The 22,631-nt window shown below is 42.2% G+C and overlaps 1 protein-coding gene across 1 annotated transcript in view; it reads right to left on the minus strand.

Annotated features, from left to right (window-relative positions):
* The window catches only part of LOC140478755 (cyclic nucleotide-binding domain-containing protein 2-like), a 90,346-nt gene extending 71,986 nt beyond the window's left edge, over positions 1–18,360 (minus strand). The window contains exons 1-2 of the mRNA XM_072572096.1: positions 18,302–18,360; positions 18,129–18,202 (exon numbers count right to left, since the gene is read on the minus strand). Of these exons, the coding sequence (XP_072428197.1) occupies positions 18,129–18,202; positions 18,302–18,325 (98 nt within the window). The 5' untranslated portion in view covers positions 18,326–18,360. The remainder of the gene's footprint in view (positions 1–18,128; positions 18,203–18,301) is intronic.
* Positions 18,361–22,631: the final 4,271 nt, after the last annotated feature.

The following is a 22,631-nucleotide window of genomic DNA, read 5'->3' on the forward strand; positions in this document are numbered from 1 at the left end:
ATATGTCTTTTCAACTGACCCAGTACTTTGTATCATCTAAATTTCAGTTAGATCACAATCCTATTAAACCTGTTATATAGGCTGTGGCTGTGTTAAAAATGTTGGTTCTTATATAAGGAACTGAAAGCAATACAGCTGGCACACCTCAGTGATACTACTGACTGCACTTGCTCCAGATTACATTGAGATCAGCAACAATAGGGCATGTAAAGGCATGCTTGGGCATTTGCACAGTGCTCCGCCCCTTTTATAGTTTGCTTTTAATTTTAAAAGTGCGCATGCAGAAACAATACATTTGGCATAGCATTAGAAGGTGTCAAATTTAAGAAATGCCAAGGACGTAGAGTAAATTGTTGTCATGGTGATGGCTTGACTATTAAAAACTATGCACAGTTGTTGAAATAAGGATCTGAATGTATACTGAACGCTACACACAAAGTTGAACAGTACATATAACTGCTGTAAGAAGCAGTCTCCATTAAAGCTTTGTTAATCTTTGTCTAAAATCCTGAATCTGTGATTTCGAGTGTGTTATTTATATCTGAGATAGGATCCTGGCAATGGGCAAACAAAAAATACAAAGGTAATTACAAAGTAATTTCAGATTGTGTTACGACTTTCTAAAGTCAATACATCTGCACTCGAGAGAATGGAGCCCATCTGATGGGTGATGCTAGTACCATCAGCATGAAACAAAAACAGGTCTGGAGGATTTTGAAGAACACACTGATAGTTGCGGTTTTTTTTTGGACAGGGTCACAGTGGCACAGAAAGCAAAGTCTCAGCCCTTGTTACTGTTTATTGTGGATGTTTTAATGAGAAAAACTTTTAGGACATGGTGGAAAAAGGAAATTATGAACATGTGGTGGAAAACTTGAAGGACCTTTATGTGGTAATGCCAAATTCCACATTCCAAATTATTGCTTTCCTTCAGATGAGACAGAAAGAGAAGAAACAATGACTCAGTTTGTGACTTGCTTGAGCCAGGCATTGGATGGATACAATTATATTGTGATTGATCTGAATAGTCAAATAATGGATCAGGTGATTCAGCATTGCTGGTCAGATACATGGAGGCATAAGCTGCTGGAAGGAAAAGGCAAACTAATGTCATATGATACTCTGAATGTAGCAACAGCATTGAAAGCAGCAGATGAACAATTTTATAGTCAAAACGTGTGGTGCTGGAAAAAGTACAACCAGTCAGACAGCATCCTAGGAGCATAAGCTCTTCATCAGGAAAGTGGGGGAGGCCCAAAGGGGGCTGAGAAATAAATGGGAGGGGGTGATGGGGCCCAGGGGGAAGGTAGCTGGGAATGTGATAGATAGATGAAGGTGGGGGAGTGATGCTGATAGGTCAGAGCGGAGGGTGGAGCGGATAGGTGGGAAGGAAGATAGACAGGTAGGACAGTTCATAGAGGCATTGCCAAGTTGGAAGATTGGATCTGGGATAAGGTGGGGGGAGGGGAGATGAGGAAACTGATGAAAGCAACATTGATCCCCTGTGGTTGGAGGGTCCCAAGGTGGAAGATTAGGCGTTCTTCCTCCAGGCATCAGGTGGTCAGAATCTGACAACGGAGGAGGCCCAGGACCTGCGTGTCCTTGGCAAAGTGGGAGGAGCAGTTGAAATGTTCAGCCACAGAGCAATGGGGTTGTTTAGTGTGTATGTCCCACACATGTTCTCTGAAACATCCTGCAAGTTAGCGTCCTGTCTCCCCAATGTAGAGGAGACCACATCGAGAGCAATAGACACAGTAGATAACGTGTGTGGAGGTGCAGGAAGATCTCTGCTGGATGTGGAAGGATCCTTTGGGGCCTTAGATGGAGGTGAGGGAGGAGGTGTTGGCACAGGTTTTACACCTCTTGTGGTGGCAAGGGAAGGTGCCAAGATTGGAGGGTGGGTTGTTGGGGGGCATGGACCTAACAAGGGAGTCCTGGAGGGAATGGTCTTTGCTGGTGGGGTCTGTTTATAGGTGGCAGAAATGACGGAGGATGAAGCATTGTATTTGAAAGTCAGTGGAATGAAAGGTGAGGACCAGGGGTTTCTGTCCTTGTTGCAATTGTAGGGTTGGTGTTCAAGGGCGGAAGTGCGGGAAGTGGAGGAGATGCACTGGAGGGCATCAGTGACCACATGGGAGGGAAAGTGCGGTCCTTGAAGAAGGAGACCATCTGGGATGCCCTCCAGCGCACCTCCTGTACTTCCCGCACGTCCGCCCTTGAACCCCACCCCTACAATTGCAACAAGGACAGAAACTTCCCCAGTTCTCACCTTGCATCCCACCAACCTCCGGATACGACGCATCATCTCTGCCATTTCCACCACCTGCAAACAGACCCCACCACCAGGGATATATTTCCCTTCCCAACCCTATCTGCATTCCACAGAGGCCATTCCCTCTGTGACTCCCTTGTTAGGTCCATGCCCCCACCAACCCACCCTTGCCACAGCAAGAGGTGTAAAACCTGCACCCATACCTCCCCCTTCACCTCCATCCAAGGCCCCCAAGGATCCTTCCACATCTGGCAGAGATTTACCTGCACTTCCACACTCATCATCTGTTGTGTCCGTTGCTCCCGATGTGGTCTCCTCTACATTGGCAAGACATGATGCCAACTTGCGGAATGTTTCAGAGAACATCACTGGGACACATGCACTAAACAACCCCACCGACCTGTGGCCAAACACTTCAAATCCCCTTCCCACTCTGCCAAGGACATGCAAGTCCTGGACCTCCTCCATCGCCAGATTCTAGCCATCCCACACCCGGAGGAAGAACGCTTCATCTTCCGCCTTGGGACACTTCAACCACATGGGATCAATGTTGATTTCATCATTTTCCTCTTCTCCACTGCTCCCATCTTATCCCAAGTCCAACCCTCTATCTCGGCACTGCTTTCTTGAATTGTCCTATCTGTCCATCTTCTTTCCCACCTATCCACTCCAACCTCTGCTCTGACCTGTTACCATCAACCCCCCATCTTCAACTACTATCACATACCTACCCCAGCCCCACCCCTTCCCATTTATCTCTCACCCCCCTTTGCCTCCCCATTGTTCCTGATGAAGAGCTTACGCTCGAAGCGTTGACTCTCCTGCTCCTTGGATGCTGCCTAACTGGCTGTGCTTTTCCAGCCAGACATGTTTTGACTATGATCTCCAGCATCTGCAGTCCTCACTTTCTCCTGGGCAATTTCATAGCGTGGAGATTGGTCCCATCCCTGCCATCAGCACAACAAAGCTGAGGTTTAGCCAAGAGGCATAATGGAAACCAGATTCATGTAAATTTAAAACAGCAGAGGTCAGAGACAGCGAAATTGCTTCAAGTCTGGCAACAGTAGACACTATGAAAAAGATCCCTGCCATGGAAGAGTTATGCACAAGTTTTGAGAACAAAGACCATTTCCCCAAGGTGCGCAGAAACAAAGCTGAACAGAGACGGAGGCCTAGTAAGTCAGATAAAGGAAAGTGAGATGGGAGGGAGGCGGGGCTGGGGGAAGTAGGTATGTGATAGCAGTTGAAGGTGGGGGGGCTGATGGTGACAGGTCAGAGATTAAACCGTGGGATGAGTTGAAGTAGATACAGGGAGTGAAGACACAAATAGCAATCTTGTTTTTCATGGTTGTCACCATTAACGGAAAGATGTCGGTAGTCATTAGTGATGTCGAAGTGAGCATTATTATCATGTTAGGATCCCAGCTGATATGAAACCTGGCTTATTTAATCTTATTTAATTTGTGCAGTTGATTACCATGGTGGTTAGTCACTAAGCATATTTACATGAGGCTGCCAATGTTCTAAAACACAAAAAAAAATTGTTCCACACAAAAAAGCAAATGGATATGAAATAACAGTTCAGAAAAAGTCTTAACATAAATAGCAAAATAGAATTTCAATGTACTTCCCAGCAATGTCATTTTCAGGTACTCGATCTCAGAAATTCTCTCTAAACTCCTTAATTTTTACTTAACTGAATTTGTATTGAATGAATAGAACTTGTTGACCATTAAACTGAAAAATGATCAAACATACAGATCATCACTCTATAAAAAAGCAAAATCATTTATGCAGTTTTGTGGCAGTTGATGCTCTGCCCAGAGCAATGACAACTAGACAGATTGAAGAACTGTCAAAATCCAGAATTTGAAATAACACAGAATCCATGTTGGAAATTGGCGAAAGATGTGCATCACTGTCTGAGGTGAATCATACACATTTAGGTGGTGTGTTTTCAGAGGCAGCAGACTTATGGTGTCACAGAATCTCAGATCTAGACTGTTGGTGCTAATTCATAAGAGTCACATGGGAGTGGTTTGCAAGGAGCAAAGCTTACATATTTAATATAATCATGACTGATCATGCAATTGCAATATCTTATTCTTGCTTTGTCCCTATACACCTTGATCCCTTCAGCTGCAAGGACCAAGTCCAGCTCCTTCTTGAATTTATCTAATGAACTGGTCCCAACAGCTTCCTGTGGGAGACAATTCCAGAGGTTCACAACTCTGAGTGAAGAAATTCTTCCTCATCTCAGTCCTGAATGGCTTATCCATTATTCTTAGACGGTAGCTCCTAGTTCCTAACATCAGGGACATTCTTCCTGTGTCTGGCCTGTCCACACCCATAAGGATTTATATGTTTCTATGAGACATCCCCATTCTTCTCATTTCTAGTATGTTCAAGCCCAGATTATCCAGCCTTTCATCACATGTCAGTCCTGCCATCCTGGATCCAAAATATGATAGTCAGAAATGAAGAAAGATATACAATGGTTTGTCAAAACATGTCATGGATCTCAACTTGTCTGCAGACCCAGTCCACCAGAACCAGTATGTAGCTGGATCATAGGAGGACATAGCATTGAGTCATAGAGTCATAGAATCATTTATCCAAATTAAACTCCATCGGCCACACGTCAGCCCATTGACTCAATTGATCAAAACTTCTTTGGAATTTTTGATAATCTTCTTCATCTTAGGTTTATCTCTAACAGTTGTAATGGACAGGTGTTAACTATTTTAGCCACTATTCTGAATATGTAGCAATGACATCTACAATGGCAGAGAAAGCAGTGTTTGCATTGTCTGAACTATTCACAAAACTTGATCTATTGTCAGCAGACCCAGTCCAACAGAAGCAATATGAAACATATTATCATCAGCTGGACCATTGGAGGATATAGTGTTGAGTCATTAAGTCACACAGCATGGAAACAGACCTTCAGGCCAACCAGTCCACACTGACCATGTTTCCAAACTAAACTAGTCGAACCTGCCTGCGCTGTATGGGAAAAGGAACAGCAAAACCAACATTAGAGAAACAGATGAGAATTGCTCAGACAGAGGGCATAGACTGAAAGGAGGTGTTGTTGACCATATATAGAGCAACTCCACAGATTATGACAGGAAAGAGCCCTGTTGAGTTGTTCATTGGACACAAAAAATCTCTAAAATTTCAACTTTGTGACAATGTTGAACAGGAGATTCGAGATCATAATGCTGAAAAAAAGCTTGTCCAAAATTTTATACAGACTACTGAATGGAGCTAGACAGTCTGATGTGAGGCCACGTGATGAAGTAATGTTGGGACACTAAAAGCTGAGTAAGATAGACACACTGTTTTACCCCAGTAAGTTCATTATTATCATATGAAATACTGTGTAGTCACCTGAACGAGTACTGAATGACAGAAATTCTTTGTGTCAAATTGTATCATGATGACAAAGACACAACACAACAGATGAATGAGATGCAAGAGCTGAGATAAAGCTGACATCGAGTGATCGAAAAGTACAAGTTAGTGATGCTAATGACAGGCAGACAGCTTCCTAATAGGAGGAAAATGCATCTGCTCTATAATGGTTTCCAAGACTTGGGCCAAGTGCTGGAAAATGAGATTAGTGCATTCAGACCTACGTTGACCAGTGATGACACAGTCGATGGAATAGCTTCCTTCTGTGCCATAAATGGTTCTGAGTCTAAGAGATGGTGAGATTTTCTAATCCTGACAGGATGACCAGAGTTCCAAACAAGCAGACCATAGCAGAAAATGAGACCACCAAAGGATTATGAAGATTTTGTGTTGTGATTATGGTCAAAACAAAAAGGTTATGCAGAAGAAAGTGGAACGCTGAATAAAAGATTGAAACTATGATTCACAAGGATGTTGATGGGACTGGAGAGTTTGAGTTATAAAGAGACTTTTTTCTTGGCGCGTCCGCGGCTAAGAGGTTTACAAAATCATGAAGGTCATGGATAGGGTGAATCACCAATGTCTTTTTCCAAGGATGGGGATATCCTAAACTAAGAACATAGGGTTAAGGTGTGAGTGGAAAGATTTAAACAGGATCCAAGGAGCAACCTTATCATGCAAAGAGTTATGCAAGTATGGAATGAGCTGCCAAAGGTGGGTGGTGGAGGCAAATACAATTGCAACATTTCAAAAGGACCTGAATGGGTTCACAAATAGGAAGTGTTTACAGGGGTATGGGCCAAATGCTAGCAAATGGGACTAGACTAGTTTAAAAAACTTGGTCGAAGTGGACAAGTTGGACCAAAGGGTGTGTCTCCATGCTGTATGACTCTATTGGAATGTGATGCACTGAACTTACTTGGCACACAAGATTATAAGAATACCTTTATTCAATGAGTTAGGAAAATTATGATTTGTCAGGTTTGTTCTCAACATTGATTATGGTATACTGGATTAGTGGTGCTGGAAGAGCACAGCAGTTCAGGCAGCATCCAACGAGCAGCAAAATCGACGTTTCGGGCAAAAGCCCTTCATCAGGAATAAAGGCAGTGAGCCTGAAGCATGGAGAGATAAGCTAGAGGAGCGTGGGGGTGGGGAGAGAGTAGCATAGAGTACAATGGGTGAGTGGGAGAGGAGATGAAAGTGATAGGTCAAGGAGGAGAGGGTGGAGTGGATAGGTGGAAAAGAAGACAGGCAGGTCGGACAAGTCAAGGAGACAGTAACTGAGCTGGAAGTTTGAAACTAGGATGAGGTGGGGGAAGGGGAAATGAGGAAGCTGTTGAAGTCCACATTGATGCCCTGGGGTTGAAGTGTTCCGAGGCGGAAGATGAGGCGTTCTTCCCCCAGGCGTCTGGTGGTGAGGGAGCGGCGGTGAAGGAGGCCCAGGACCTCCATGTCCTCGGCAGAGTGGGAGGGGGAGTTGAAATGTTGGGCTACGGGGCGGTTTGGTTGATTGGTGCGGGTGTCTCGGAGATGTTCCCTAAAGCGCTCTGCTAGGAGGCGCCCAGTCTCCCCAATGTAGAGGAGACCACATCGGGAGCAACGGATACAATAAATGATATTGGTGGATGTGCAGGTGAAACTTTGATGGATGCGGAAGGCTCCTTTAGGGCCTTGGATAGAGGTGAGGGAGGAGGTGTGGGCACAGGTTTTACAGTTCCTGCGGTGGCAGGGGAAAGTGCCAGAATGGGAGGGTGGGTCATAGGGGGGTGTGGACCTGACCAGGTAGTCACGGAGGGAACGGTCTTTGCGGAAGGCGGAAAGGGGTGGGGAGGGAAATATATCCCTGGTGGTGGGGTCTTTTTGGAGGTGGCGGAAATGTCGGTGGATGATTTGGTTGATGCGAAGGTTTGTAGGGTGGAAGGTGAGCACCAGGGGCGTTCTGTCCTTGTTACGGTTGGAGGGGTGGGGTCTGAGGGCGGAGGTGTGGGATGTGGACGAGATGCGTTGGAGGGCATCTTTAACCACGTGGGAAGGGAAATTGCAGTCTCTAAAGAAGGAGGCCATCTGGTGTGTCCTATGGTGAAACTGGTCCTCCTGGGAGCAGATACGGCGGAGGCGGAGAAATTGAGAATACGGGATGGCATTTTTGCAAGAGATAGGGTGGGAAGAGGTGTAATCCAGGTAGCTATGGGAGTCAGTGGGTTTGTAAAAAATGTCAGTGTCAAGTCGGTCGTCACTAATGGAGATGGAGAGGTCCAGGAAGGAGAGCGAGGTGTCAGAGATAGTCCAGGTAAATTTAAGGTCAGGGTGGAATGTGTTGGTGAAGTTGATGATTTGCTCAACCTCCTCGCAGGAGCACGAGGTGGCACCAATGCAGTCATCAATGTAGCAGAGGAAGAGGTGGGGAGTGGTGCTGGTGTAATTACGGAAGATCAACTGTTCTACATAGCCAACAAAGAGACAGGCATAGCTGGGGCCCATACGTGTGCCCATGGCTACGCCTTTGGTCTGGAGGATTATGGTATGTTGTGTTCATTTGTTCTCTGCCGGAAAATCATAGACATCATTTTGGTCTAATAAGCAAGGAATGTCAGGGTCATGACTTGAATGAGAAAGTAAAAATACTTCAAAACTGAATGTCAGATGGAAGAGCAGTAAGAAGCGATTCCACTTAAAGTTTTTTAATATTTCTATAAAAAATTTAAGGTCACGACTTCAAGTGTATTCCTCCAGCCCAAGATGTGTCAATAGCAATATGTGAACTTCTACTGTGCACTGGTTAGCTTTGTCTATACCTCATGTGAACTTTCAATGCTGTGAAGGGTTTCATTCATTTCATTTAAATGTGTGGGGGGAGGCAGTGGAACAGATGGGAATATCACGGACCAGTACCCAGTAGGACAGGGTTTTAATCCCACTGTGGAAGATGATGAAATCTGAATTCGTAAATAGCTCATTTCATGGTGACCATGCAAGCACTGTCGAATGTTGTAAAGAAAAGCCAATCTCATCCTCCATGTCCTTTAGAAAATGAAACATGCCATCCTTACATGATCTGGCCTACATGTAACTCCAGTTTCAAAGCAATGTGGTTGACTATTAACAATTAGGGAATGTTAGGCATTGCTGGCTAGGCCAGTATTTATTAAGTCCCATGAACAAATAAAAGGAAAACTCAGGAGTCAGATTGCTGACCTCACTCCCAAGTAATACTGTCATATTTGCATTACCACTGTTGGGGAACAAAGCATTTCTTAATGGGAATTCGTACAGGGAAGGTGAGAACATGTTAGAGGCTAGTAAGGGACTTTTGAGCCAGGCATTACAAACACATCTTTTCTCTATTTGTTCATTTCCAATCATCCAGTCCGCAGACCAGAACAATCACACTTTGATGTTTTCAGCTGTAAATGCTGAAAAGGCTGGAGATTGGCTGCAAATTGCTGGGGAAATATGTCTGCTGTACGTTGAAGAGCTGCAGCTCAAGTCCACCACAAAAGCAGCAATGTCAGAACCAGCCCAGATCACCAGTGCCTCCAATTCATTTATGTCTAAGTTCTTCCAGGCAGCAGCAGGTGATCTTTGCCATATTTGACGTTCTGGAAAGCTGTATTAATCTCTTCCAAGGGAAGCAGGTAAACAAAAAGAACAAGAGCTGTCCAATTTGATCAGCTGCCAGGGATTGGTGTAACCTCTGCGACACTCAAAGTCCAAAATGATCACAGTTTCAAATATCTGTACAGAAAAGGCCTTCATTCTATTTGTGGAGTTTGCGCAAATTTCTTACAATGCGTAAAATTAAAGTTCAGCTCCAACATGGATGTTGCAAATATTTTATTGCTGTATTTTAATGTTACAAGGTAAAATTGTGCTTTGATTATTCTGACAATGGTAAAATTATTATTATTCAACACTATTATTTGCCTTTCAAAATTCATTCCCAAGGTGTAAGCATCACTGTCAAGGATGGTATTTATTAACATTTAAGCCTTGAAGAAACTGAATAACACTTTAGACCAGTTAGGAGCCAATAACTTTAATGGCAGAACAGAATCAAATATAAGAACTAAGTGGTAGATTTCCTTCTTGAAGGAAAGCAGTTGAGTTTTTAAAGAGCTGATTGTCATTGAATTGTTGGTGATTCTTGTTTTCATCTATCTTTTGCGCCTTTCTATTTCATAGCTACCTGTTGCCCCTTGATTACACAATCCAAAAATGTCATGTTAAATATGTACGGTGAGGCACGCAATTTTATCTCACCATCACCTCTCTCCAGTTATCCACAGTTGTTAAATTAACAGATTGCTTTTTCAACATCCAATAGGCAGCATGATCCTCCAATTAAATGTTGGGAAAACTGAAGTCATTGTTCCCAGCCCATATTTAAAACATTGTTTCCAAACTTCTGACTCTGTCCCTTTCTCTGGCAAGTGTTGGAAGTTAAACATAAAACTGAAACTTTTGCAACCCCGGTGTCATGTTTGACCCCCAGCCTCACCATTAGTAAGACCACCTAATTCTGCCTCAGTAACATTGCCTGACTTTGACCCAGCTCGTTATACTCAGCTTATCTGCTGTTGAAACTCTAATCTATCTCTTCACTACCTCTAAAATTAACTACTTCAATGCACTCCTGATTGATATCCTACATTATATGCTCTCTCAATTGGAGGTCATGAAACTTCCTGCTACCTATGGCTTTACTCTAAGTCCCATTTATGTACCATCAATATGTTTGAAGACAACATTGGCTCCCAGTCAAGCAACACCTTGATGACTAAAATTCTCAACTATAGTCTCACATCTTTCCATGGTCTCAACATTCTTGATTTATAGAATCATAGAGTCATCCAGGGATATATCACTAGATTTTTATTAACTGTAGTGATGGTGTCAGGGTGTAGATGAGATTTTATTATGTCATGTATTTTGAAGTCTTTTCAAACTGTAGTATAATTAGATGGCATCATTTTTGTTTTATTGACATTTCTCTTGTGTGACCTGCACTTTATGTTAAAGCCACTTTTACTGTCTGGTGTGTTGATGTTTCAATTAAAGACCGACATAGTAAATCTTTTTAATAATGGTCTATAAAAATAGATTTAGTTCTGGGATCTTACTTGTCCAGCTGAGATCATAACAAGATGTGTTAATACTAATAATCTTGTGCAAACACACAAGCTCTCAAAACATAGCCAAGCTCATATAGTCAGAGGCTCAAATCCACCCACAAGTTCTGACACATTCATTACCCAAGACCCACATATGAGCTCTCATCTTCCCATACAGATTCAAATATAGGAGAAAGTGAGGACTGCAGATGCTGAAGATCAGAGTCAAGGATGGTATTTATTAACATTTAAGCCTTGAAGAAACTGAATAACACTTTAGACCAGTTAGGAGCCAATAACTTTAATGGCATAACAGAATCAAATATAAGAACTAAGTGGTGCTGGAAAAGCACATCAGGTCCTGCAGTATCTGAGGAGCAGGAGATTTGATGTTTCAGGCATAAGTCCTTCATCAGGAATGAGGCTTGTGGGCCGGGGGTCTGAGGGATAAATGGGAGGGGTTGGGGCTGGGGGGGAAGGTAGCTGAGAATGCAATTGGTAGATAAATGTGGGTGGGAAGGTGATAGGTTGGAGAGGAGGGTGGAGCGGATAGATGGGAAAGACGATGTACAAGTCAAGAGGGCGGTGCCGAGTTGGAGGCTTGGGACTGGGATAAGGTGAGGGAAGGAAACTGATGAAGTCCACATTGATCCTGTATGGTTACAGGGTCCCAAGGTAGAAGATGAGGCGTTCTTCCTCCAGGCGTCGGGTGGTTAGGGTTTGATGATTGAGGAGGCCCAGGACCTGCATGTCCTTGGTGGAGGTGGGAGGGAAAGTTGAAGTGTTCAGCCACGGTAGGTGGGTTTGGTTGGTGCAGGTATCCCAAAGATGTTCTCTGAAATGATTCGTACATTAGTGTCCTGTCTCCCTGATGTAGAAGAGACCACATTGGATGCAACGGATAGAGTAGATGACATCAGTGGAAGTACAGGGAAATTTCTGTTGGATGTGGAAGGATCCTTTGGGGCCTTGGACGGAGGTGAGGGAGGGAGGTGTGGGCACAGGCTTTGCACTTCTCGTGGTAGGGGGTTGGTGCCGGGAGTGGGGTGTGGGCTGGTGTGGGTTGTGGATCTGACAAGGCAGTTGTGGAGGGAATGATCTCCCTGAAACACAGATAGGGATGGGAGGGAAATATATCCTGAGTGGTGGAGCCTGTTTGTAGGTGGCGAAAGTGGTGGGGGATGATGTGATGTATACGGAAGTTGGTGGGGTGAAAGGTGAGGGCCAGAGAGGTTCTGTCCTTGTTGCATTGGGAGAGGTGGGATTCAATTGTGGAAGTGCAGGAAGTGGAGGAGTGCACTGGCGGGCATCGTCAACGACATGGGAGGGGAAATTCCAATCTTTGAAGAAGGAGGCCATCTGGGGTTTTCTATAATGGAATTGGTCATCTTGGGAATAGATGCAGCGGAGGCAGATGAATTGGGAACAAGAGATGGTGTTTTTACAGGAGGCAGTGTGGAAGGAGGTGTAGTCAAGGTAGCTGCAGGAATCCATGGGCTTGGAGCAGAAACACCACTGCAAACCTTTTCTTTATTACAAACCCACGGACTCACACAGCTATCTGGACTAAACCTTCTCCCTCCCTGCATCCTGTTAAAACTCCATCCCTTATTCCTAATTCCTTCATCTCCATCGCGTCTGTTACCAAGATGACCAATTCCACCATAGAAAGTCTCAGAAGGCTTCTTTCTTCAATGACCATAATATGCCCTCCCACGTGGTCAACAATGCCCTCCAGAGCATCTCCTTCAGTCTGAAAAGCAACCCTCCACCATCACCCTCTGTCTTTTACCTTTGAGCTAGTTCTGTATCCAAATGACTAGTTCTTCCTATATTTGATGTGATCTAACCATGCTAATCAGTCTACCACAAGAAACCTTGTCAAACACCTTACTGATGTCCATTTGGATCACATCTACCGCTCTGCCCTCATCAATCCTCTTTGTTACTTCTTCAAAAAACTCAATCAAGTTAGTGAGACGTGATTTCCCACACATAAAGCCAGGTTGACTATCCCTAATCAGTACTTGCCTTTCCAAATACATGTACATCTTGCAATCCTGTCCTTCAGGATTCCCTCCAACTTGCCCGCCACCAGCAGAGTGGCACAGTGGGAGTGTATTGGGCCTATAACCCAGAGGTCGATGCCAGGAGGTTAGCATATGCATGGTTTAAGTTTGAGGCAGACCAGAAATGAAGCAAAAAGGAAGGATAGCTTAGGACATATTACTAGAGGTGATGGAAATCATGAGGATAAGAAAATTAGCATTAAGGTACTTTACCTGAATGCTTGTAGTATTCATAACAAAGTAGATGAATTAACAGCACAAATCATCGTGAATGATTATGATATGGTAGGCACCACAGAGACGTGGTTGCAGGGGGTTCAGGACTAGCAGTTAAACACCCAATGATTTACAACTTATCGAAAAGTAGGGAGGTGGGCCGAGGGGTGGGATTGCCTTGTTAGTTAAGAATGAAATTAAATCTATGGCACTGAATGACATAGGGTCAGATGATGTGGAGTCTGTATGGGTGGAGTTGAGGAACCACAAAGGCAAAAAAACCATAATGGGAGTTATGTACAGACCTCCCAGCAGTGGTCAGGACTAGGGACGCAAAATGTACCAGGAAATAGATAAGGCATGTCACGTTGATCATGGGGGACTTCAATATGCAAATGGACCGGGTGAATAATGTTGCCGGTGGATCCAAAGAAAGGGAATTCACAGAATGCTTATAGGATGGCTTTTTGTAACAGCTTGTGATGGAGCCCACAAGGGAGCAGGCTATTCTGGACTTAGTGCTATGTAATGAGCCAGACTTAATACAAGATCTTAAAGTAAGAGAACACTTAGGAAGCAGCGATCATAATATGGTAGAGTTTGAAAGAGAGAAGGCAAAATTGGATGTAATGGTGTTACAGTTAAACAAAGGTAATTATGAGGGCACGAGAGAGGAACTGACGAAAATCGACTGGAAGCAGAGCGTAGTAGGGAAGACAGTAGAACAACAATGGCAGGGGTTTCTGGGTGTAATTGAGGACACAGTACAGAGGTTCATCCCTAAGAAAAGAAAGATTATCCGGGGAGATTAGACAGCTGTGGCTGACAAAGGAAGTCAGGAAATGTATCAAAGAAAAAGAGAGAGCCTATAAAGTGGCCATGAACACTCGGAAATCAGAAAATTGGGAAGGCTACAAAAACAAACAGAGGACAATAAAGAGAGAAATAAGAAAGGAGAGGATCAAATAGGAAGGTAAACTAGCCAGTAATATTAGAAATGATAGTAAAAGTTTCTTTCAATATATAAGAAACAAACAAGAGGCAAAAGTAGAAATTGGGCCACTCCAAATTGATGCAGGAAGGCTAGTGCTGGGAGATGAGGAAATAGCTGAAAAACTTAATAAGTACTTTGCATCAGTCTTCACAGTGGAAGACTTGAGTACTATCTCAACAGTTAAGGACAGTCAAGGGACAGAGTTGAGTATGGTAGCCATTACAAAAGAGAAAGTGCTAGAAAAGCTAAAAGGTCTAAAAATTGATAAATCTCCTGGCCCGGATGGGCTACATCCTAGAGTTCTGAGGGAGGTGGCTGAAGAAATAATGGAGTTGTAGATTGTAATCTTTCAAAACTGACTGGAGTCAGGGAAAGTATCAGATGATTGGATAATCACTGTTGTAATCCCCTTGTTCAAGAAAGGACAAAACAAAAGGTGGAAAATTATAGGCTGATTAACCTAACCTTAGTTGTTAGTAAAATTCTAGAATCCATCATAAAGGATGAGATTTCTAAATTCTTGAAAGTGCAGCGGTAATTTAGAACAAGTCAGCATGGATTTAGTAAGAGGAGGTTGTGCCTGACAAACCTGTTAGAATTCTTTGAAGAGGTAACAAGTAGGTTAGACCAGGGAAATCCAGTGGATGTTATCTACCTTGACTTCCAAAGGCCTTTGATAAGGTGCCTCACAGGAGGTTGCTGAGTAAGGTGAGGGCCCACAGCGTTTGATGTGAGCTATTGGCATAGACTGAGGATTGGCTGTCTGACAGAAGGCAGAGATAAAAGGTTCTTTTTCGGAATGGCAGCTAGTGACAAGTGGTGTCCCGCAGGGTTCAGTGTTATACAATAGAATAGAATAGCAAGTACAGCTGAAGTTGGACCTACTGCTTAGAATATCCACATCTAAAAAAGGTTATTTCCTAGTGAACTGCAGCTGTTCACTTTATATATTAATGATCTGGATGAAGGGACTGGGGGTATTCTGGCAAAGTTCACCGATGATACAAAGTTAGGCGGACAGACAGGTAGTTCTGAGGAGGTGGGGAGGCTGCAGAAAGATTTAGACAGTTTAGGACAGTGGTCCAGGAAATGGCTGATGAAATTCAACGTGAGCAAATGCGAGGTCTTGCACTTTGGAAAAAAGAATACAGGCATGAACTATTTCTTAAACAGTGAGAAAATTAATAAAACCAAAGTACAAAGGGATCTGGGAGTGCTCGTCCAGGATTCTCTAAAGGTTGACTTGCAGGTTGAGTCTGTGGTTAAGAAAGCAAATGTAATGTTGTCATTTATCACAAAAGGGTTGGAATGTAAAAGCAGTGGTGTGCTTCTGACACTTTATAAAGCTCTGGTTAGGCCCCATTTGGAGTACTGTGTCCAGTTTTGGGCCCCACACCTCAGGAAGGACATACTGGTACTGGAGCGTGTCCAGCAGAGATTCACACGGATGATCCCTGGAATGGTAGGCCTAGTTCATCCAGGAATGAACGGCTGAGGATCCTGGGATTGTATTTACTAGAGGTTAGAAGGTTGAGGGGAGATCTAATAGAAATTTTCAGGATAATGCAAGACTTAGAAAGGGTGGATGCTGGTAATCTGTTTCCATCAGGTGGGGATACTACAACCCATGGGCAAAGCCTTAGAGGGGGTCAGTTTAGAATGGAAATGAGGAGACATTTCTTCAGCCAGAAAGTGGAAGGCCTGTGGAATTCATTGCCATGGGGCGCAGTGGAGGCCAGGATGTTAAATGTCTTCAAGGCAGAGATTGATAAATTCTTAATCTCACAAGGAATTAAGGGATATGGGGAGAGTACAGGTAAATGGCATTGAAATGCCCATCAGCTACAATTGAATGGTAGAGTGGACTCGATGGGCCGAATGGCCTTACTTCCACTCCTGTTTCTTATGGTCTTATGGTCTTAATGTTAGGCTCATCAGTCCTTAGTTCACTGGCTTTTCCTTGTAGCCCTTCTTAAACAGTGACACCACATTAGCCAACCACTAATCTTTTGGCAATTTACCTGTGATGATCTATGATACAAATATCTAAGCAAGGGGCCCAGCAATTACCGCCCTTTCATCTCACAGAATTCTAGAGTACACCTGATCAGGTCCTGGGGATTTTTCCAGCTTTCTGCTTTTTATGAGAACATCCTTTTTATGACAGCACTTCCTCCCTGTAATATAAATTTTTATCAAGATGTCACTATTTAATTCCCAATGTTCTGTATCTTCCATGTCCTTCTCCACAGTAAACACTGATGCAAAATACTTGATCAGTATCTCCCCATCTTCTGTGGTTCCACACATAGTTGGCCTTGCTGATCTTTGAAGGGCCTTATTCTGTCTCTAGCTACCCTTTTGTCCTTAATGCATTTGTAGAATCCTTCTAGATATTCCTTCGCACTAATTTCCAAAGCGATCACATGTCCCCTTTTTGCCCTCCCGATTTCCCTCTTAAGTATACTCCTACTGCCTTTATACTCTTCAATCGATTCAATCGATCTCTGCTGTCTGTACCTAACATATACTTCCTTCTTATTCCTGACCAAATCCTCAATTTCTCTTGTCTTCCAGCATTCCCTACACCTACAAGCCTTGCCTTTCACCCTAACAGGAACATATTGTCTTCAGACTCTCGTTACCTCCTTTTTGATAGCTTCCCATTTTCCAGCCGTCCCTTTACCTGTGACATCCACCCCCAATCAACTTTTAAAAGGCCTTTCTCCAATTTAGAACTTTAACTTTTAGATCTGGTCTATCCTCTTCCATAACTATTTTAAAACTAATAGAATTATGGTTGCTGGCCTCAAAGTGCTCCCCCACTGATACCTCTGTTATCTGCCCTGCTTTATTTCTCAAGAGTAGATCAAGTTTTGCATCTTTTCTAGTAGGTACATCTACATACTGAATCAGAAAGTTATCTTGTACACACTTAACAAATTCCTCTTCATCCAAGTCCTTAACACAATGGAAGCCCCAATCTATGTTTGAAAAGTTAAAATCCCTTACCAATAACTGCCCTATTATTCTCACAGATTGCTGAGATCTCCTTACAAATTTGTTTTTCAATTTTATCCCTGGAGTTTCCAATAATGAGGTGATGTAATTGAAACTTGCAAAATACTTAAAGGGATGGACAGGGTGGATGCGGGTAAGATACTTTCCTTGCTCAGGGAGTCTCCAACCAGGGAACACAATTTAAAAATAAGAGTGCCATTTAGAAGCAAAAGATGAGGAGAAATTCTTTTACTCAGAGACTGAGTCTTTGGAATTGTTGATTCCACAGAACTGTAGAAACTCAGTCTTGGATTGGATCTAAAGTAGAGATAAATTGATGATTATCAATGGAGTAAAGGCTGACAGGGATATTGTGGGCAAAAGTGATTGAAGTGTACAATGATCCAAGATTGTCATAGAGTCATAGAGACATAGAAATATACAGCATGAAAACAGACCCTTTGGTCCAACCCGTCCATGCCGACCAGATATCCCAACCCAATCTAGTCCCACCTGCCAACACCTGGCCCATATCCCTCTAAACCCTTCCTATTCATATACCCATCCAGTAATAAATGGTTAAGCAGGCTGGACGAGTTGAATGGCTTGAGTTGAACCTGATCCAGTGTTCCTATCCACAAGGGCTCGTACATTGGAGTTCAGATTCCAACACACATTTCACATTTACCAACACAGGCTCAACACAAAGACTAACTGAGGGGTAGTACCGTTTTCCTTGCTCCGAAATATCATTTTTCGTTTGCCCCCAGTAATCGTTGGTCAAGCAACTTGCCAAACGCCACACAGTCTGTCATACTGTTCATCTGTATTCTATCTACTGCTTCTTCCCAAGCCATCTACACTGTCAGGGGGGATACATCACTGGGAGGATCGCAAACGGCTAGCTTTCACTAATGAGCAGTGCAATCAGGATTTCTAACACTGAGAGGTACTTTTCGGCAGGTATGCAGCTCTGGGGCCAGCCCAACAGGAGATGCAGTTTGTGTTATTCGGTGTTGGATATATCAGTAATGTGTCGCACTCACCCTTTCAAAACCAGGTTGATCCCGCAGATAGTTTTCACAGTCTTGGCAATTCTCTGAAACGTTTGGTGTCCTCGCTGTGAGCAACAAAACAGCACGGAATGAATCATAAGGTGTGTGACCTTGACAGATTTAAGTGTGAACAAACCGAAGCTCTATCAATAATCAGCTCTAACCTTGCTCATGTCCAGGGACATCATTCAGAAATCCGTGAGAACAGCCTGCCTCAAATCTCAATCACTAAGGTGTAGAATAAATATATGGCTGTCCGTCTCTTCCGCATTTTTCATGCAAGTGGAAATACAATGGACCTTTGGCATAGCCAACTGTTTAAACCTGCTCAGGGGTAATTCAATCTAACGAATCGAGTTTCTCAAAGAGCTCCCACGTTAAAACAATGTCAACCTGACCAGGCGATTTATAACCTGAAATGCATCAGATTCAGAAGGACTGCAACACTCCCATCTCGCTAAATCCAAACCAACCCCTTAACCGCACGCACACTGGTTCTGCAAATCCAATATCTGACAGAAAGAAAACAGTCCATGGTATTTAAAGGTTAAATGAAGCTGCTAGTTCTTGTAAGGAATGTATGTGTATCCCCAATCTTTAACCTTTTTATTTTACCTCGAACACTAGCTAACCTGCCGTTCCAACATTTCCTGTTTGACTTCGAGAGTATTAATTCTCAATTCGGCTGCTTTTTCAGGAAAGGTATTTCTGATCCCATAGCTCACGACATGAGTCCATCTTGCGACAGAACTTGCACCCGAGTGTAGCCAAATGCCACAGTCTCAAACACCCATGTGTCAGTACACTCAGTTGCTCATGACTGTCTTTCCAGTGAGGAAAAATTTAACAACACTTTTGGTGCTATTGTGGATCCAAAGTGACACCTTTGATTATGGAGTTTCGATCCCAGTCAAGCTTTTCAGAGAAGCATCATCCACGATATTTGACACTATAATTCAAATCCCTGAACCAAGTAATTGGTGCCAGATGCTGCCAGACCTACTGAGATTTTCCAGCATTTTCTCTTTTGGTTTCAGATTTCAGCATCTGCGGTAATTTGCTTTTATTAAGTCAGTGATTTTCCTTGCTTGAAACCACTTTAGTGCATGAAAGTCCCAGATACTAAAAATCACATGGTGGAAGTTGAAAATTGATAGTCCATTTTTTACCATGATAATAGATATGTTTACCATGATAATTGACCACTGCTTCGAAGTGGTCAATTAGCTCAGTTGGTTAGTTTGCAAAGCAAAGTCATGCCAACAGCATAGGTTTAATTCCTACACTGGCTGAGGTAAACATGAAAGGACTTTCCTTCTCAACCTCTCCCCTTGCCTGAGTTGTGGTGACTCTCAGGTTAAACCACTACCAGTTGTCTCTGTGAGTGCACAATGAGCAGTGTCCTTCCATGTGCGGAAGGCCAATGTCAAGCCAGCCTGATACCTAGACAAAGAAAGGCCACAGGTAAGAAAACACACAATCCAGCTGAATGTGGTGGAGAGTTGATATGGAGCCATAGGACTATGGCAAATTTACCTTTTACTTTTTCAAATATTTGTATATGATGAGTAAAACATGGCCTTTGGAGAAATCCATACTGTTAGACTCTCAAACTCATTGTCATTTGATATTTTAAGTAAGCATCATTGTATAATGCTTCCCACTGATGTTATGCAAACTGGTTTACCATTCCTAGATTTCCTGACTTCCTTTTTTGAGAAATGGAAATGTGAACTCCTCTGGCCCTTTTATTTTCCTGGTAGTGGTAGTATATAAATAGAGTGCCTCATTGATTTCCTCCTTAGATTTGCTTTGCATCCATTATTGAATGTAACTGCAGTATTTTGTCTTTCTGTAAGCTTTCCTAGCTTGTCAATTGTTTTCCTTTCTTTCTACTATTCGCATTTACTTTTTATTAGACTCTTCAGTCAAAACTGAGGCAAAGCATTGGTTCCATAAATTTAAATTAACACTGTTGATGCTGAAAATCTGAAATAAAAGTTGAAAGTGTTGGATATATTCAGTTACTGGCAGTTCAGAAAGAGAGTCATATTCAGCTCAAAAGGGAGTCATATTCACCTTTGCAGATGCTGCCAGACCAGCTCAGTATTTCTAACATTTTTTTATAGTACACAGTATTTTTTATAGTAACAGTATTTTTATAGCTATTCAATACCTTTGCAATTTGAGTACTGACTCCTGAGATTAGCTTGCTCATCCTTTAATGAGACGAACCTTATGATAATTTTTCTTTTATTACTTATGTGCCTACAGAATACATTACTGTTTGCTTTGTGTTCTTCAGTAGTTTCTCTTCATGTCTTCTTTTTGCCTTCGAATTTGTTTTGTAATTCTTTTTCTAAGTTCATTCTATGCCCTTTTGTCATCTTTGATTTTAGTGTTTTTGTACATTACTATTTTTAAGTTCAGTTTTATCTTTCCCTCTTTACTTATTCATGTAATTTCACTTTTAGTTAATATGTTCTTATTATTTATTGAGTTATATTTATCCTGAATTTTATTGATCTCTAGTTTAAATATTACATGCCATTGTTCTATGCCTTTGGCTATAGTTTTCATCCTAAAACTTAACCACACAAATCACTAAATACTTGTTCCCTGGAAAATACTGTCATCATTTTCACTGCCATTTTTATTTAACATTAAGTAAAGAAGTTTCCAATCAGGGTATGGACTTTTCAATATGAAACCATCTACTTTTGTGCATTACACATTGTAACAAGTTGCTGCATTAAAAAAAAATGCTTCCTTTCTCTAATGATTTGTAGTTTTATCAACTATCTTATATGTGTCTGCTCCAGTTATGAAAGTTTTGTGCTATTGGGAACATTTTCTCCCGATTCACTCTATTCAAATCCCTCATACCTTTGCAAACTTCTATTAAATTTGCACTGAATTTCTCAGCTCTAAAAAAAGATTTCCTGGTGTCTCTGGACATAAATAATTCTTCTCATCCCTCAAGCCAATCTGATAAATTTTTTCTCAACCTTCTAACATTCTAAGTTCTTCTTAATATGCTATTCCCAGAATTGGACATAATACTCTAGCTAATTATATATAAAGGTTTACTGTAACTTATTTACTTTTGTGCTACCGTATTTGGCTCCAGAAGCATCTTCTGTCCTGTTATAATAGCCCTATGAACTTGTTCAGCCACGTTTGCAGTATTAAAGAAATGTGAATTCCCAGGTCGTTCAGTTCCTCAAACCCATCTAAAATTGTTGTATTTGTTTTATTTTGATTTGATCATTCTTAAAGTACAGTCTGGTCAAAGTCTCCATTGGTACATAATCTGCATTGAGCACGGTTCCTTACTTTGGTCACCTTTTGAGAGTTTCTGTTTGTGTGACAGTAGTTTGAATGGTAGAGGTTGCATGACTATCATTGTAACCTCCTTCCCACAATCTGAAACATCATCTTCAAAGGATTCCTCACTTCATTTCTATCAATAAAACCTCCACATTACATCCAGTTATTCTGGAAGTCATTTCTGCCGCTTTGGTTTGGTTTATTATTGTTCCATGCACCGAGATATAGTGAAAAGTATTGTTCTGCATGTATCCAGACAAATCATACCATATACAAGTATATCAGAATAATAGAACAGAATGCATAATATAGCGTTACAGTTAAAGAGAAAGTGCAGAATCTCTAATACGTAAGAGGTCTGTACATATGTTTGACAACAGCAGGGAAAATGTTGTTTTTGAAACTATTGGTATGTGTTTTCAAACTTTTGTATCTTCTACCTGATGGAAGAGGGTGGATGAGAGTTTAACTGGGGTGAGAGGGATCTTAGATTATATTGGCTGCTTTCCTGAGGCAATGGGAAGTATAGATGGAGTCTATAGAAGGAAGGCTGTTTTCATGATGGAGTGGGTTGCATTCACAACTGTCTATAATTTCTTGTGGTCTTGGGCAGAGCAGTTTCCATACAAAGCTGTGATATATCTGGATAGGATGTTTTTTATGATACATTTATAAAAATTGATAAGAGTCATTGTGGATATGCTGAATTTCCTTAGCCTTCTGAGGAAGTGGAGGTATTGGTGTGTTTTCTTGACAACATAAATGGATCAGAACAGATTGTTAGTGAAACTTCCTCCTAAGAACTTGAAGTTCTAAACCATCTCCACATTCGCACCTCTCAGAAGTGTTCTTCATTCCACTTTCTGAAGTTCATGGCCAGCTCCTTCATTTTGCTGATATTGAGGGAGAGATTGGTGAGTTTACACCATGCCACTAAGCTATCTATCTCCTCCCTGTAATCTGTCTCATCATTGTTTGAAATCTGATCCACTATGGTGGTGTATTCAGTAAACTTGTAAATGGAGTTAGATCTGAATTTGGCCACACAGTCATGAGTGTATAAGGAGAATAGTAAAGGGCTGAGTACACAGTCCTGCAGGGCACCGGTGTTGAGGATTATTGTGGACAAGGTATTGTCGCTTGTCCTTATTGAATGTGGTCTGG

The sequence above is a fragment of the Chiloscyllium punctatum genome, chromosome 1 (genome assembly GCF_047496795.1).
Source record: "Chiloscyllium punctatum isolate Juve2018m chromosome 1, sChiPun1.3, whole genome shotgun sequence".
Classification (NCBI taxonomy): domain Eukaryota; kingdom Metazoa; phylum Chordata; class Chondrichthyes; order Orectolobiformes; family Hemiscylliidae; genus Chiloscyllium; species Chiloscyllium punctatum.